Here is a 17,397-nt window from a genome sequence, read left to right as displayed (position 1 = left end):
AACTGTTCTGCATAAAAACATCAGGCATTTGGTAAGCACACAGCGGGAGTTTCTGTTTGTCATGGCCATGACACTGACAGGATAAATAGAAGGAATAACTTGCAATACAAGCCAGGAATGTCATCATCTTAGCCAGGCTGCAGAGGGACTTATGGGAAGTGCACATTTAAAACATCTTCAAGTCCTTGTGTTGATTACCAGCAGTGCCACAGAGGCGCCTCAACAAATAGTGCCACTTTGCAATTGCTGAAGCTGTTGTTTTTTCCTAAAAGGCATGCTGCATTTTGAAGAGTACTGGTTTTTCTGGTAAACATAAAATAAAAGCAGATACATGATGAGAGCTGTTCTATCTCTGTAGGCCAGGACCTGGAAGAAACATTCTCTTTCTTAACAGCCATCAAAGGAGTTAAAATACCACTGCTCACAGAAGATAATGCTCTGCTGGTTTTTTTTTTTTTTTTTTTTTTGCTCTGGCAGCTTCTCAAGAGCCGTTCCTAATGCATGGGCTGCAGTGAGCAGAGCACGTGGGCCAAATACCCAGAAGCTGGACCCAACAGGAATGTGGTTGAGCTGTTCAACCGCAAGAGCAGCTAAGGCTCACCAGCTATATTTAGGAGTCTAAGTAAACCTGTTAAGGTTTACCTAGGCAAACCTGTTAAGAGCCCAAGCTATTGCAGATTATTTGTAGATGTGGCACTTAAGGGACATGGTTTTGTAATGGACTTGGCAGTGCTGGGTTAACAGTTGGACTCGATCTTAAATGATTCAATGGTTGTGTCACAGACAACTTGGGCTACGTGGACTTGAGGAAGTGCATCTGTAAAATAAACCAGCTGGTTCTGAGGAGCCCACTTCCCCACATTCAGTGTTCCTGGGGTTTTGTTCTAGCCTGGTTGCAGGGAGGGACTGCCTGTTAGTGCGCAGGCACACCAGGTGTGCTCCCCAAACACATTTTCCTCTGAAAGAAGTCCACCTTGTGTGCTTGGAGCTATGTGAGGCACAGGCCATCCCACATGTGTATGTGGGGGTGATGAGGAGATTTGCTGCAGAAGTGACTCCTGATCTGAGGTAGAACACAAGCTGCCCCTGGAGTGCTTATTCCAAAGCTCAGTGCTATCACTGTACATGAAGGCTGTGTTTGCATCACTTTGCAATACAGGCACCAGCACGAGGCAAGAGTTCTCAAATCAAACCCATCTTTTTTTTAAGTCCATGGAACTGTGGAAAGAAGAGGCTTACTGCTCTGCAAATGTGGCAAGGGCTGTTCAGTACCATCAACAACAGTTCCCATGGTTGCAGTTAGTACGAGAAAGGAGAAGATCTCCATGTTACTTCAAAGATTTTTGTCGAACCTTTCAGTTAGGAGAATCTAAAACTGAGACTCACCAGCTATATTTAGAAGTCTAAATGAGTGGCCAAAGCTATCAAGAACTACAGATTATGCTGTCTAAATATGGACCTAAGCCTCAGTCCATGAAGAGGTGTAAATAACCCCCCCCTCTACATTTGCAGAACCTCAATGGAGTCATCAAGAGGCCGAGGGATGCCCCCATCAGGCCAACCTTCAGGGTCAGAAGTGGGAATCAGCCTTCTCTGAAAATCTCAGGCAGCAGGAATAGATTTCTGAGTGAGACATATGGATGGAAAAGACTAGCTTTTCCAGCGTATGTTTTTTATTCTGTGAAAAGATATGTTTTATTTATTGTGAAAGGATAGGATATTAACAGATGCCCCTCAATACCAATTTCCATTAAATCAGACTCGGTTAAATTAAAAGGCCTTTGGATTTTTTTAGCACTGTATTATTCCAAGAGAAGAAGGCCCTTTTGATGTGCAATACTGCTGAACTTAGCCACAAGCCATCCATCTTGAAGAGCACAGACTTGTGCTAATTGCAATGGTAAACCTTAATCAGAAAATATGCCTGTTTAATTACTTACTGTGATTAACACTGCAGGAAACCTCTAGAGGATGCATTCAAAAATATCCTCCTTATCAAAATCAGTAATACATGAATGTCCACCAAACAGCGAAATAAGAGCCTTTGAACAGCTGGAGCACAGAGGGATGAAATGCACATTTGTAGCAGCCTCAGAGAAAGAGAGAAGGTGTGTGTATGCAATATCCCTACATGAAGAGGTAGGGATATTCACAAAGTGTTAGCAGTGACTGTGCTGTCCTGGGACACAGGGAGTGACCAAGGGTTTTGGACACTGGCACTGCATCTCACATACATGCAAAGTAAAATCTGTTTCTGCAAAAAAGATGTGGTGCTATGGGATAAAAAAACCCAACCCAACCAACCCAAATTGTTGCAAGCAATGGAAGAAGTAATGGAGATGTACAAAAGGTTACAGAGGATGTGACACCAGATTAGTAGCCCAGATCTTGCTGAAGAGACCTACTCTTCTGCTATCTCAGACTCTCTGTTGGGACTTGGCATCAAGAAGAGGAAGAAGGAAAAATCTGTGTGCGAGGAAATAAATCTGTGTCATCACAGCCCTCTCTGCTTCCCCTTTACACTTTATGAGGAGGGCTCTCCCTCACTTTGTGCCAAATAGGTACCCCTGGAGGGGGAGAAAAGGAGGCAGACAGGTGACTTCCTACAAGACACCATCTTTCACCAGGTACTGCTATTGCTTCAAGAACTAGAAGGAAATTCAGGAAACTCCTTATCCCAAAGTATCAGCTACTTTTGTTTTCCTTCCAGTTGTCCTTCATCAGCTGGTTCAGGGACACGTTGTCCCCCAGCAGAGGAGGTGTGGGGCACCCTCTGCCACTCACACCCATCAGCCCCACACGCTGACAGAGAGGTTTCCAGCTCACCTGGGAGGGAAGGAAAGGCTGGCAGCCACCAGCAGGGACAGTGCCTGAGGACAGTGCCTGCGTCCACCCAGTGCCACACACTCCTGAAACATGCAGCCTCTGAGAAGCATGGAAGCAAGGCAGGAAGGGCAAGTACTCCCACTGTTGGCTGCAGGCAGCAATTCTTGTTTTTTGTGTAAAACCCACCAAAACTTTGTTTCCATGAGAAATCCAAGTGTTAAGCAGTTCATTTCCTTTGTATCTGTAAGAACGGCTAAATCCCTACACTTACCACAGACACCCAGCATGCAGAGTCCCCCAACTCCACATGTCAGAGCCTTGCAGCAGCAAGCCCAGCCCACGCCCACATGGCTGGCTGGCCCCCACAGGCAGCCCCATGCCAGGCACTGCCCTGCTAGGGCAGACCCAAGTGCCCTGGCAGTCCAGCAGGCTCTGAACTGTGTACAAAAACTATCATACGAATGTGCCTCATAAGGAGTATCAGTGGAATAAGAGGGAACGGAGAAAACAGAGAAAGATTATAACAAACAAAAGAGCAGTGGGAGCATTGTGACCAAACAAAGAGAAGGCCAGCTGCTGTCTGTAGGATGAGATTTACATCTTTGCCCAGTATGTGTGTGGTCCAGAGACTGTCAGGCTAATGATGTGTTTCTCATCTACTTTAAAGTCCATTTCCTCCCTGCTGGTACCTACTTAAAGGCATGGCAAGGCAGTTACAATAAATAAGAATCATGCAAGCATGCGCTGCGCACCATAAATCGCTGCTTGTTCTTCAGCTGATGTAAAAGCTGGACTAAGGAAAATCTCAACCTTTTATGTGTTGTGCAAGACTCTTTTACAGTCTTCTTGTTTCATCTGCTAATAATACTGCAATTATTAAACTCACATCCAAAGTTCTATGTACTTTAAAGCATTTCTGTAAAGTTTTTTCTCACTTTTCTTATGTCACTTAGGTTGATTTATCTGATTTATTTCACTCTGACCCCAGCTACTTTCCACCATTTTTAGTAAGGGAAAAAGATTTTTTTCCTTCTCCTGGATGAAAATAAAAAAGCAGAAATTTAGCAGTTGGGATTTACCTTTACTCTCAGAAGTCTATAGACCTTAATTCATGTCTAACAATCTCTAACAAAAAACTCATCTCCCAATTACATTATGCGCCTACCTTTCTATCTTTGCAATATTTCTGATCAAACTATCTTTCACATTTGTGGCTGTAGAATCCAACTTCACCACAAGGCTCTAGAAACACTCTACAAAACAGAGCTGGCGAGAAAGTCTCGGAAATGGAGCAAGCAATGTCTACTCCTTCATGCCTCTCAGGGATTGTCTCCCATAAGGATTTTTCTAAAACACTTGCTTACCTCTTCTGTGATATCAATCTTCAGAACTGCCGTGGTACTGAAGGACGGGGAGCCTCGGTCTTTGGCCTGGACCACCAATGACCATATGCAGTCTTTGTTTTTTGTGATGTTGTGGATGATGTCCAGAGAACGGATATAGGATTTCAGCTTGATTTCCCCAGTGCTTTGGTCTATGTCAAACACGTTGGCTGGATCTGCTTGCATGATGGAATAATCCACAATGTTGTTGGGTTCTTCTGCATCTTGGTCTATAGCCTGGCAGAGGAAGTGTAAAAAACAAAGGTGTTACTGTTTGTATCTTTGCCTGAGGACAGAAACCTTCTGAGTGTTCACTTGTGATAGTATCTGTGCCATGACTGGGCTGCTTTCATTTGATCTTGGAAGCGATGCTACATTTTCTAGTGAAAAACAGCAGGACTAGGCTTCTTTCTTTATAAGTGATTTCTATTTGAAATGAAATAAAATCAGAGGAAAAACTGAACTGTAACCTATCTGTAGAATGCAAATGGTCCTCAGCTGGGGAGCTTCTCACACAGAGTGGGGGACAAATGTGAAGTGATAAAGAACAATGGGATTAGCTCCATGCCATAAACTATTGCTGCTTCAATTTTCGTGCTGTGGTATTAATTCTACTAACATTAGGTGCTGTGTGATCAGACTTCATGATATGCATTCAAATGTGTGTAACATAGGATGTTCTGCTCGTTTGCCTGGGAATTGTTACTGCATTTTTTCACCTCCTGTTCCACACTGGCTCAATGAATACAGTTCTACAAAATGAAGGGAACTAAGTTGTGTGGTTGAACACAAAGGGGTGTCAAGAAGGTTAAGTGTTCAAAACCCTGTACTTTCATTCACTTATTTGGGCTTCTTGTGATCACTGTATAATCCAGGATCGTCCATCAGCTGATCATTCAAATACTGTAACAGGGCGTTATATTCTGTCTATAGACTTTTATTTCTCCTTCTCAGCAGTCAGTAAATACTATAATTCACACTTTAATCCATTTGGTACGTCCAAATGGATGTGCAAAATAATGCTGCAGGAAAAGGCATCTTTCAGACATTCATCATGACCCCTGAGAGTAAACAGCAGAGCCAGGGCTTTTCCAAAGCACTCTGCTTTGTGACCCACAGTGCCCCTGCTTTGTGACACACGGTGCCATCTCTCACCTCTATCTTCACTGGTGACCCAATGATCATCGTCTTTTCCTGGATGTTTTCATTGAACTCTGGAGAGTGGTCATTGACATCCAGCACGGTGATAAACACTTCAGCCAAGCTGTATTTCCCGTCTGTGTCCTCTGCTTTCACATAGAAATTATACTTTGAGTTCACTTCAGCATCTAGTACCGCCCAGGGCTGGGTGTAAATTATACCTGTTGATGGGTGGATTAGGAACCTGGAAAAGAAGCATGATAAGACTTTTGGGTTTTTCGGTCACTTAATGTGTGTTTAGAGCCCACCTTTGCTCCAGGCTGTGAACACTGAAATCCTGTGCCCAGACACTGGTACTCTCCACCTAATTCCTCTCTGGCTGTTTCCAAATCCTTCACTCTTCCTAGTTTTTGTCTAGTTCCTTTAGGCTGAAAACCAGAGAACTATTAGTGTCTCATAGTTTTCTCTCTCTTGTGCCTTAGCCATTTTAGCTGCATTTTCCATTAAAAGTCTTTGTCCTCAGTAAATGCTCAGTGGGATGGCCTTCGCCCAGAGTGATTTCCTTGCATGAAAAGGAAAAACATTGAACCTATTTTTACTTTTTTTTCAGTTTAAAAGTACAGTGTAATAGATTATGTCCTGCATAAATTAAGATTGATTAATATCACCTAAATAGCTAAAAGAAGTGTGATATGTATCATATTTAGGCTCTTCACTTCTCAGAATGGGTAGGAAAAAATCTGCTCTCAAACCTCCCAAACTACAGGGCAAATTATCTTCTCCAAAAATAATCATTTTTTCATAGACTGACACTGGGATAGAGTGGGTGTTCAGATTTATCTGTTGCAAGTTCAATTTTACACATTTGTAATTACAGAGACACTGTCAAAAGTGTCAGCCCAAAGTCTGGATTTATAGAGAAGATACCAACACAGCGTCTTTAAAATGGACTGCCGGTGTAGGCTCCAAGCAGTGGAGCTTTTAACAGATGAAAGTTTTTATATACCCTTTGATCAATGTACAGGGTAGCAAAATATTGTCTGTGTTCCAACTGTGAATGCAATTGAGAGTGATTATAAAAGAGGCATTTAGCAATCCAGAATCTTCAACTGTTCTCATAAGCCTGTTAAATACAAAGTTTTGGTGAAATCCAAGATGTGGAGGTAGAAATAGCTGTGTAGGAGACAGTGCCCGTGCTAAGTGTCCCCTCAGCACACAGCCCAGCCTAACCATGCAAACAGCACTCTCATCATTCCCATTTTCATGGAAAAATAGAAGCGCTCCCACTGGCAGCTTGGATTACCAAAGGAGGATTACCATCGTATTGGTTTCATCTTCAACTGTTAACACTATTTCTCTTACTCCAGTATAACTCATCTTTCTGCCCATGCAACTGCACACCCACTGATGTAATATGCAAGACAGAATCATTGTGCCTCTAATTGAAGTTCTCCTATCTGCATTGAACTGTGTGTTCAGCAGATCTGGAGGTGCCAGGGCTAGAAAATCAATCCAGCCTTGCAGAGCTATGCCATTCTGGCACGAGGAAAACAAACAAAAATACTTAAGAAGGAAAAGGTTCACATCATAATTTTTTCATTCAACAGTGTAAGAACAGTGAGTCTGAGCATCCCCATAATGCCAATCAGAATAAAGTTGTGCTTACATTTTTTTTCCCCTAAATCCTTTGTCAACAACCTTCTCAAGTTTCTTTCCACCAGCTGCTACATTCTAAACCTAAGAGGTCTGCCTGCATGACATGACCTTTGCTTGCTTCTCTCTGTGCAGTTAGCAGCTAGCTTAAAGACTTAGTGAAGAGCTCAAAATAATCCATAGTGGAAATATGTGTGTCCTTCTGGCTACAGAAGAGGTTCACCCTTAACATTTTGGATTTTGGACTTTGATTGTGCCTCCTAAACGGCTTTCACCTTAACAAGAAGAGTTCAGCTTTAGCTCCAGGTGGATAATGTACAGAGAAAAACAGATTCTGGGGGTGAGTGCCCGAAAAACTCATTCATTTCCAGCGTTCTGCCCTGCAGCCCTGCCACATCCAGCAGCTGCAGGTTTCAGCAGGAATATCTGTGGCAGCCGTGTCACTGATCCCAGCCATGTTTGGGAGCTGGGATGCACATGGTGTGAAGGAACCAGTGTTTCAAGATGTTCTACCCCCAGCACTGTCCCCAAAGAGAGGGAAAGGGAGGGAGGCATTATTACCAATTCAAGTAAGCATCGGATTCCCTTCTTTCCTGATGCAGGACTATGATGTTTAAATATATGAAAGGCTTTTAACACCCAACGCAGCTGACCTCCAAAGCTGAAGTTTATATCCCTGAATATCTTGTCTTCCTTGATTTATTTTGACAAGAGCTATTTGTACAGCCATGTGGAAAGGGAAGGGGAAAGAACAAGAGATTCTTTTTCTATAGAACTGGCTTTTCACAACTAGACCAAAGCCTCTCTTTCTCTAACAAGTGCTTTTCAAATGTTGATTGAACAAATCCTGTGTATTGATACTTCAGCTGCCTTATATCTCTTTGGGGGTTTGTGGGTAGGATTCCTTGGGTTCATGAAGCAGATGTTTAATGATGACACTAGCTTTACTGTTCACAGAACTCACAAAGAACATGGCATGAATGCTCTTGGAAATGAGCAGATCAAGAGTGACCCTGCCAGCTTTCTTTTGAAATTCTTGTAGAACTCTGCTTAGAGGTAATGTAGTTTTATTTATTTACTTGTTACTTACAGATCTGCTCCTGTTCCATAGATAGAGTACTTGATTTCTCCCCAAAGCCCTGAATCTGGATCTGTAGCCTTAAGAAAAGAAAAAAAGAGTTTTACTTTCCTAAAATGCAAAAAGAAAGGTTTCATTTTTCTTTTAACAACAGGCCCAAATGCTTTTCACTCCCTTTGCTGTCACATTTTTAGTGGGAAACTGCATGAGCAAATATGAACCTACAAAGTGCACAGCCTATCAGCAGGAAGTGTCACTTCCAGCCCCAGGCACGCTGTCCCTGCCCGGAGGCTCTGGCAGGGAGAGTGACGCTAGATGGCCCCATCCATCCACAGTTACCTCATGCTCCTTTGATAGAGATGGAGATAATCTCAATGACATGAAAACACTGCCAGCTCTCAAACCTTCCTAATTATCAGTTAAACATTAATGAATATTCCCTAGACAAAATTATTTACTTTATATAGAGTATTTTTAAGCTTCTGCTTGTTTAATTGATTCAATTTAAAGTAATAAATAACAAATGTTTCAATCTATACGTTGTATTTCAGCTTTGTTTATATTTTAATCACTCTTGTGCCTGTGTGACTTTTAATAATGCAAATACTACACCAGATGATATCTTTGTTTCATACTCTTGTTGGCTTCCTTTCTTAGCTACGGATTAGGAAAGCTATTGATTTGGTAGCAGTTATTTCCATAAGCTCCTGCTTCTCTGATAGCTCTGAGGAGTGTTGTACTGTTACATCTGGCTATCAAAATTCATGGTGGCACTGGTTGATTCATTCATCTTCCTGTTTAAATATTTGAGAACTGGAACAATGTTTTTGATTACTGCATGATTAACATAACACACCTGCAGCCCTACTGATAGGTGTTGTTTTGTTCTTTGGCATGAGCTTGTCAGATTCTCTCACCCCATGATTTTGACCACAGCCTACTTTAGTACTGTCTAACTTTACTTAAAACATTTGCATACCTGGGACTTCCTCCAGAATTGCCATTCTGAGTACTTGAAACATCTTAGTTTCTCACATATAGTTGTGAATCTGGGTCAAGTACTGAGTTGACAGCACATGACTAAATTTTACATGGGCTCCTCAGCTACATGGTCCTGTGCACTTTGGCTCAGAAGTCTTGTTGCTTCTGCAAACATTTTTTGAATCTCTTTTTTTTTATGCTGTTCACCTCCTAGAATTTTTAAATTTCTATTACCTCAAATATACTAATGTTTAAGAGCCTCTAATAGCTTTCCTAGTAGTTTCATGTAATAACCTTTCCTCTATTTTTAATGCTTCACTTCTTTGATTCTTCCATCGCTAAAATTTGCCTTCAGCACTTTATTATTCTGATTATTTAATTTTCTTTCTTACTTGTTGCCAGCTTGTGCTGGAGATCTCTGGCAACCTGCCTCCATCATCCTTACCTGTGGGGCCTCTGCAAGGTGACTTGCATCACCCACTGAGCCCCAGGTAGCCAGGAGCTTTCTTGGCTTTGTGACATGAGGGCTGTTTCCAGTCCCAGCAGTTGCATTAGAGGGAGACAGCTAGAAATGCCCTTCCAGCACTCAGGGCCCATCTAATACCTTGAGTGTCTTTCTATGAAAATGCGAGATACTGGAAAATCTATAGGGATACTTGTCCCACTGTGAGAAGATATATACATAGGGATTTCTTTTTCCCAGCCCTAAGCATTTTAATTTTATATCCTGGCCTTCACTGACTCTTTAATTATGCCTTTAGCAGCCAGGTTCCTCCCAAGAGGAGGAGACTAAGCAGCCGTCTTGTTTTCTTTTCACTCCTACTTAGGCAAGCAAATCCAGTAAATCCAATTCCACTTAGCTATAACTGAATCTTCCCGCTGGACACTGATTTGGCTGGGGCTTTCTTAATACTCAAAGGCCATGTGATTTGTCTTAAAAGCAGATGGCCCTTGTTGTTCTAAATAATATTTAAATTATATTTTTAACAAGTCTAAAACTTTTTTTTTTTTCCCCCAAGTGATTTTTTTTTGCTGTTGATTCTGGAAAGGAATTGGAGTTTGGTCCAGAAGTCAAATGGCAGAGGAAGATTTGCTACTTGCCCCCGTCCACTATTTTTAAGGTACTTGAACTGTTTCCACAGACACCCAGCAAAAAGAACATTTCTTAAGAGGTGAATGAAACTTACTGTAACAGCAACTACATTTGAGCCCCCTGGGGAGTTCTCTGGGATCCTGGCAATGTAGTAATCTGAGGAGAACTTCGGGACATTGTCATTGGTATCCAGCAAGTGAATCACTACGTCAGCCGTTGAGCTGAATTTCTCTGGTGTGTTCACCTCTATTGCAAGAAGCTAAGAACAGAAAAACAGGAGATCACTACAAAGCAGCTACTAGTTTTCTTAAAGGAGCTTCCTCCACCACCCATGGCACATTGGTGCATTTTAGCCTGGTTGGACCAGGCAGCTCAGAACCAGGGAGATGAAGAGCCAGGTCAGCATGCGGCCTTGGCTTGTTTGTGCGTGCTTGTTGTGATGGGCAGTCAAGCTGTGGGAAGAGGCCTTCAGACCTGTGTATTCATATTAGACTTCATGTGACAGATGTGACTAGTCATAATTAACCAACACACATCCAAAAGCCATAATAGAAGCCTACAAACAATCATCCCTGGGCAGCTCCTAGAACTTTGGGAAACATAAGCACTGAATTATTTGGAATAACCACACAAATTTAATCGTGATCTTTTGTAGAGGAGGTTCTTTATCAGGAAAGAAGCCAGGAGCAATAATGTGCACCAAACAGGGTAAAAAGATGAGAGAACCAGTTGTTTTTAAGCAGCATTACCCCACCCCAAATGCTGGATGGTCAGGCATCAGGAATGTACAGCAGAATCCCATTTCCCAAAGATTGTGAGGACTCCTACCACTGACTTTGTGGGACTTCTATCCTCATTGCCTCATGCTGATTAGGACTTTATCAGATACTCATGGGGGCTTCTGAATTGCCTCACTGTCTCTGATGAGAACAGAGCTCTCTGACACCACACATTCTTGGAACTGCTCATCTGAAAGGACAGGCAATCCCATAGAGCAAACTGAGTATGGTATCTACTTGCTCCTTACTGAGCAAAATCCATTGGATTTGGGGAGCATCAGTAGGATGCCTCAGCTGGTAGAGCAGCAAGCTCAGGTGGTGTGTGGCTGAGCAAGAGAGACCAATTTCAGCGATGGGTGCTGAGAGACAGTGGCACCTTCACAGTGTCTGTCCTGGGTGTCTGTTCCACGGGTGGCTGCATCACACAGGATCAGCACTAAGACATCATTCTTGGGCTCTGTAGGGGCTGAGCCCAAATGGCTAACAGTGGTATAATGTTTGGTTTTCATGCTTGGGCGGAAACCTAGTTAACACAAAGCAGGAGGGCTCTAGGAAGACAGCACACCACTAACAGACTAGCGAGCAGGACGTGAACTGAGATATAAGAGGCTCAGCTGAAAAATCAGGCTGTGGGTTTTAATTCGCAGGAGACGTGTTCCAGGAGCTCCCCCAAAGAGGGGGAGTGCCTAAGTGAACTTCGGAAGGAGAAGCAGGGCTGCCACAGCACGCCCTGCTGCCCTGGTGCCGCGGCTGTGGGAGCTCCTCGTTCCGTGCCGCAGGTCCCGCGGGGCAGCCGGGTGATGCTCATCAGCAGTGGCACTGCCCTCTGGCTGGGGGACACAGGCTGTGCTCGAGCCTCTGCTCTGCCAGATTTGGACACATTTGTAGCACCTCGAGGTGAAAGGGGAGGGTGGGGAGCTGTTCAAATAGACAGGGAAAAGGCTATCTCAGTGCTGTCTCCTGGAGCTGCTCCGGCTGTGTGAACATTTATAATGGTTGCAAATAAAGAGAAGAAATGAACCTCGAAGGATTGCTTGCAATTACTGCAGGACACGTCTGCTCTAAAAGGGGAACCTGGTCACCACATAGCTGTGCTAACTTTTGTGTTTGGGAGTCTGAGGTGGTGTTACAGCAAAAGAAATTTTTGAAGGGACAGCCATACAGAGATCAGCAAAAACCTCCTCATGAGAAATCTCAGCTCCTAAGGCAGTACAGAGGTAAAAATCTTAGTGCTCATTGTACACATGGAGCTATAATTAAATTATAACATTTGCAGTTAAATTGCCTTTGCTGCTGCAATCAGCCCATCTTAGTATATCTTATGAAAGCTTAGTATTTTTACTTTGTTTTCTACACTCATTTTTTATTCCCTCTCCTTTTAGCAGCCATAGTCCTGCTATGTCAACAACATCTACTGACAACGTCTTCCTTCAGGGAGGAAATTTCGTCAGCTTACTTGCCTGCAGTGTCTTATGCAGACCTGTATTTTTGTTTTATGCAGAGAGAAAAAAAATATCATAAAACTATTACTTCACAGGATTACATATCAACAACTAATACTTAAGTGCCAGAAGAGCAAACTGACATGTAATCTTAAAAGTGGTAGGTAAATTTTTAAAGTAGAGTTAGATTTTGACAACTGAAGATAGTTCCAGCCTCACCTGGTCCCAGTCCGTGAGCGTCTGCAGCATGTCCAGGCTCCTGTCAGGGCACGATGTGCTCTGAGCCGAAGGAGATGGAGGCAGGAGGTTTGCCCCCAAAGCATGGCAGCCCATAACAAGGTGGGACAGTAATATCTGGCCAATCTCTCAATTGGCCACTGGAGATGTGTGAATTACCACAGCTGCCATACTTTGGGAAACCCATTTGAGCTCGTGGACAGCTGAAAATGAAGGAAGTCCTGACTACCAACTACATTTAAGAGCCAGCACTAAATGGAAGATAGGTTTCTCTAGTAGCCTTTGCTTCAGAAAGTTTTTCAGTGCATCAGCCAGTCAAATTAGCTTTAATTGCTCTTTGGCATTTTTCTCTTTAAACACAAACTAGAGGAGAGGGATCATTGCTTACAGAAAAAACCCCAAAAACCTGAAAATAACCTCTCAAAACTGCTGTGAGATACACATTAAATAGAAATATATTTCGTCCAAAATTCTAACCAGAATGACTATACTGACAACTAAAACTGGATAGGAAGTAATTTGAACTTTGCAGGGAAATGCAGCCAGCAATGGGGTCTTTATAAAGTATTTGCTGCCATATATTGCTACCATATCATGCAGCTGCACCTTCTCCATTTGGAATCCAGACAAAGGCTGCACTTTTAAAGCAAAGTCTTACGGTCTCCAGTAGAAATAATTTTGGAAAGTCTTTCTTCAGTAGAAATAATTTCAAAAAGAAAAAAAAAAGGCGAATAACTCCTTAAGCTATAAAAATATATACCCTTTTTCCTGGTAATTAATTCTTTTGGTATTCATGGCAATCACATTAACTACATTGATTTCTATTGGTATTCATGAGAAGCCCATGTGTAACTCCTTTACTGGTCTTTTGGTAGTTTAACCTGAATAAATGTGCGCTTATTAGAATTAGTTTCAGTAGCACTTTATGGCCCTTTCAGAATCTTCCACTTTAATACAGTAATGATGCCTCATATTTTTGTAGCATCTATAACCTATAAAGCTCAAAATGTGTTAGGAACATTACAAGAAGAGACCTGAAACATACTGAAGTGAAACTTGCTAAAGACACAAAGCAAACCATATGGCAAGGGGGAGAACAAAACTCTGGAATTGTGGCTTTTGGACTGTGCAAAAATTGCCACTCTCTGTACATTACAAAACTAGCATATGTTAATACTTAGCTTGACAGTTTTGGCAAATTTTTTTAAAATGATTACAGAGATTGTCTATGCAATTCTTTGCAGAACTGAAACATCTACACTCATGTTCAGAGGCAGCTGACAGAAAACCAGACTACTTAATTATCTTGTTGATGAGCCAAAGAATCCATCAGGGAAGGTGATAATGCAAAATTCCAGCTTTTGGATGAAACTGGTTCTTGCATGGCTGGCTTAGAGCATGGGTGAGCCTCAGGTCAGCCTGCAAATGGCCATATAGATAGATAGACTCTGACAAAGGCAGTGAGCAATTTTGGGGAATTATCTTCCAGTCAGCTGGGGTCTTCAGGCTGCCAACATTCAAAAGCATGATCATGAATGAAATTACTTAGCACTAAGCAGGTAAAGTTCTAGCTGCAGAGAAATTAGGATTTAGTCCTGTGAATTTATCATTGTGAGTGCAGAAATAACCCTCAGGGTTCAGTCTAGGATGATTCAGAGCCACCAACATGTACAGTTTCCAGAGGGAGATAAAAATCAACATTTTGCACTGACTGGACTAAATCAGTCCACTGATGCATCCATTAAACCTTTTTTGAAGGTGGTGAACCAGAGGCAGAAATGAGTTTTCCTTACATGGAATATCATGTCACTGATACTGCATCAGGCAGCTCCAGGTGGATTAAGAAGCTAAATCAGATCAGCTACAAAAGCCATCGTACACATAGTGTATACACTGAAAAAGAGAACCTGGAAAGCAGAAGTACCTTGAAGGTTAACACCTTGGAGCTTTCGTAGTCAATAGCAGCAGAATTTTCCACTATTATTGTAACCTGAGCCTCATTCAGGACAGTTTGAGGAACCACTCGGAAGATGCCACCAGGTCCAACAAGACGGAGGTTGAATTTAGCATTGGCTCCCTGTGAATAAAAGCAGATATGGCACTGATTGTTTTCAGTGAATGGTTTTCATGAATTGTTTTCAGCCATCTTACAGCCTAGATTGCTCTGTTTTTTCAAACTATATAAAATGAGAATGAGTCTTACTGAGAGCCCTCTGCTCTCCATCCCCTGGACAGGAGACTGCTAAGAAGCTTAGCTGTATAATCCCTCCAGCCCTAGTCACAAGACAGACACAGCTTTTCTTGAAATAGATTGACAAGCTTGGTTATTCTTTCAGTCATAATGGAAAAACCCTGCAGCAGGCCTGGCTAAGAGAGGAATCTTGTGGCAAGCAGCCTTGGGCTTCGTGCCACACACTGGGAACTAGACAGAGATGACACCACGTGCATATTGGCAGCGAAGTCCTGCCTCTTCCTGCTTCCTACCAAAGAAAGACAACTTAACTGCTCGAGTAAGGACAACGCAACACTCACAAACCCCGTCTCACAGAATGGTTTGCTTGGAAGGGACCTTTAAGATCACCACATTTCAATCCCCCTGCCACAGGCAGGGACACCTTCCGCTAGACCAGGTTGCTCAGAGCCCCATCCAGCCTGGCCTTGAACACTTCCAGTGTCCAGCTTGTGTTCTAAGAACTCAAATGCTGTGTAAGTTGTTCTTCGTGCATTCTGCATGATGAAGATGCAGAATCGCAAAGATATGCAATTTCCAAACAGAGGTGGTACTCCACATTTTGCACTGACTGGATAAAGCCAGCCCAGAGATGCAAACACTAAATCTTTTGGAAGTTGATGCACTTGTGGAAAGAGAGGAGCTCCACTTGTGGAGAATAAAATCTGACACACACTTGACAGCTCCAGGTGAAGTGAGAAGGCAAATCCCAATTACACAGATAAACCTTCTAGCCAGAGAGTACATGGGAAGCAGCAGTATCTAAAAGGTTACCACCACTTGTGTGCAGGTTGGGAAGAGTGAGCCAGAGCCAACTGGCCAAGGCTAATTATTTTAAACCAAACTAGAGCATGTGAGAGAAAAGATGAAAGGGGGATTCTCATATTTCTGCCTTACAGGGAAGATGTGAAAATGAGCTGAGCCTACCTCACCAAACTCTCTGGGTTCACTAATTTCTCAGTGTCATGTTTACACTGTGACAAAAAGCCAGATTCACTGCCTGCCTGGTGCCACGTTCTCCCTGTAGCATGAATCTTGAGATGATGAATTTCTAATAATAACTTTCAAACAGGACAACTTTACTTTCAGCTGTATCCCTGGAGAGCTTGTTATGAGCAGTTCTTGAGCAGCCCTAGCTCATGTCAAGAGAAAAAGTTTACAGCAGTAGTCCCTTAAGGAAAACAGAATGACCTTGGATCCAAACTCAGTGGTCTGTGTTGTCTGGTCACATGAACCCACCCCCCAGCCACAGAGATGATAACAGGCTCTCTTTTGCTGGATAGTAAAGCCAAACACACAAAGCCAGAGCTGCTGGACTGTGGAAAATAGTGCTGATGGGAAGAGTGGACAATCTGACAATATAAAGTCCTCTGCACATGGGACTGTACATGACTAGAAGGGTGGCATGGGATAGAGAGAGAACTGCCTCCCTCCAACAGCTGAGTGATTGCTGCCAGTGATGCCCATTGAACCTGTCTCCAAGCAGACAGCCATGGGACACAGGAATGGCTGGAGGAACAGCAGCACTGAGCCCTAAGCCCTGTCAAAAAGGTCTGGGGAAGAAGTTTCTGTATAATTTTCTTGCAAGTAAGCATGGCATTTCCGTCGAACTGTAGGCCTAAACCAGACCTTCACCACAGCTTCCTCCTCCTCACTTGTATCATCTACTCCCCCAGAAGAAAGAGTCTCTAGTAGCTGTGACAGAGACATGTTTAATTTTCTTCTCTACATAGTCATCTTGCATGGAAGGGAAAACATTGCATTCTTTGCCTTAAAAGAAAAGCAACCCATCCCCCCTAGAGTGATGCCTTACACTGTACTAGGAAGCTTCTTGAGAAATCTATACAGTGTATTTATCAGTGTTTTCTGCTTATTTTATAGCCTAACTTGCAGCCTGAATATTTTGTCAGCCTAGATATATATTTTGTCTCTAAAGGGAAGAGATGGGTTTTGTTTCTCCCCTTCTGCAGCACCATCCCCTGTGACAATAGCAGGATAGACGTAGCACTGCTTTGAAAGCAGTCATTTATCTGCTTGCTGCAGAGCAGCAGGAGGGAGGGGGAAGAAGCCAGTGGGTTTGATAAAGTACAATACCATGAAACCAGCACAATACTGAGCACAGTTACTGAAGAGAGCTCTTTCCAATAGTAATACAATTCTCAGATGCATTAAGTTTTTTTCTTGTCACTACCTAACCTGAGGCTAACTCAGATGGATGTCATTCATACAGTATTTAGCTTAGGGGTCCCTATAGCAACCATTGCCATAGTACCTACAGGCATCACAGGTCAGTTAGACAGCAGGCTGAGATGGATGGAGTCTTCTTTCCTTTTCCTTTATCTGGTTAGACTTAGTTTGGCTCTGGCATAATTTTTAAGGCTTCCTAAAAATATCACTCCAGTGGGAATGACTTATCAAAGCATGCACTGCAGACCCTGACTGTAACATAAGGGCCAGAAGAAGATACAGACAGCAATTGCACCTGAAATTACTACAGGGCTTGGAATCTCCAAGAAAATCTTCAAAGGGAGTATGTTCTTGGACAATACACTGGTA

General features: G+C 42.8%; 1 protein-coding gene across 4 annotated transcripts in view; it reads right to left on the bottom strand.

The window, feature by feature from the left end:
- CDHR1 (cadherin related family member 1) overlaps positions 1–17,397 on the bottom strand; it is a 45,593-nt gene that overhangs the window by 5,176 nt on the left and 23,020 nt on the right. For all 4 annotated transcript variants that reach the window (XM_019286614.3, XM_019286613.3, XM_019286612.3 and 1 more), the window contains 5 exons: positions 14,536–14,688; positions 10,248–10,412; positions 8,092–8,159; positions 5,364–5,592; positions 4,191–4,445 (listed from right to left, as the gene is read on the bottom strand). In XM_019286614.3, the coding sequence (XP_019142159.1) occupies positions 4,191–4,445; positions 5,364–5,592; positions 8,092–8,159; positions 10,248–10,412; positions 14,536–14,688 (870 nt within the window). The remainder of the gene's footprint in view (positions 1–4,190; positions 4,446–5,363; positions 5,593–8,091; positions 8,160–10,247; positions 10,413–14,535; positions 14,689–17,397) is intronic.

This window comes from Corvus cornix, chromosome 6 (assembly GCF_000738735.6).
Source record: "Corvus cornix cornix isolate S_Up_H32 chromosome 6, ASM73873v5, whole genome shotgun sequence".
Taxonomy (NCBI): domain Eukaryota; kingdom Metazoa; phylum Chordata; class Aves; order Passeriformes; family Corvidae; genus Corvus; species Corvus cornix.
Note: the sequence above shows the minus strand (reverse complement) of the source record. Positions and strands in the feature narration are given on the sequence as shown.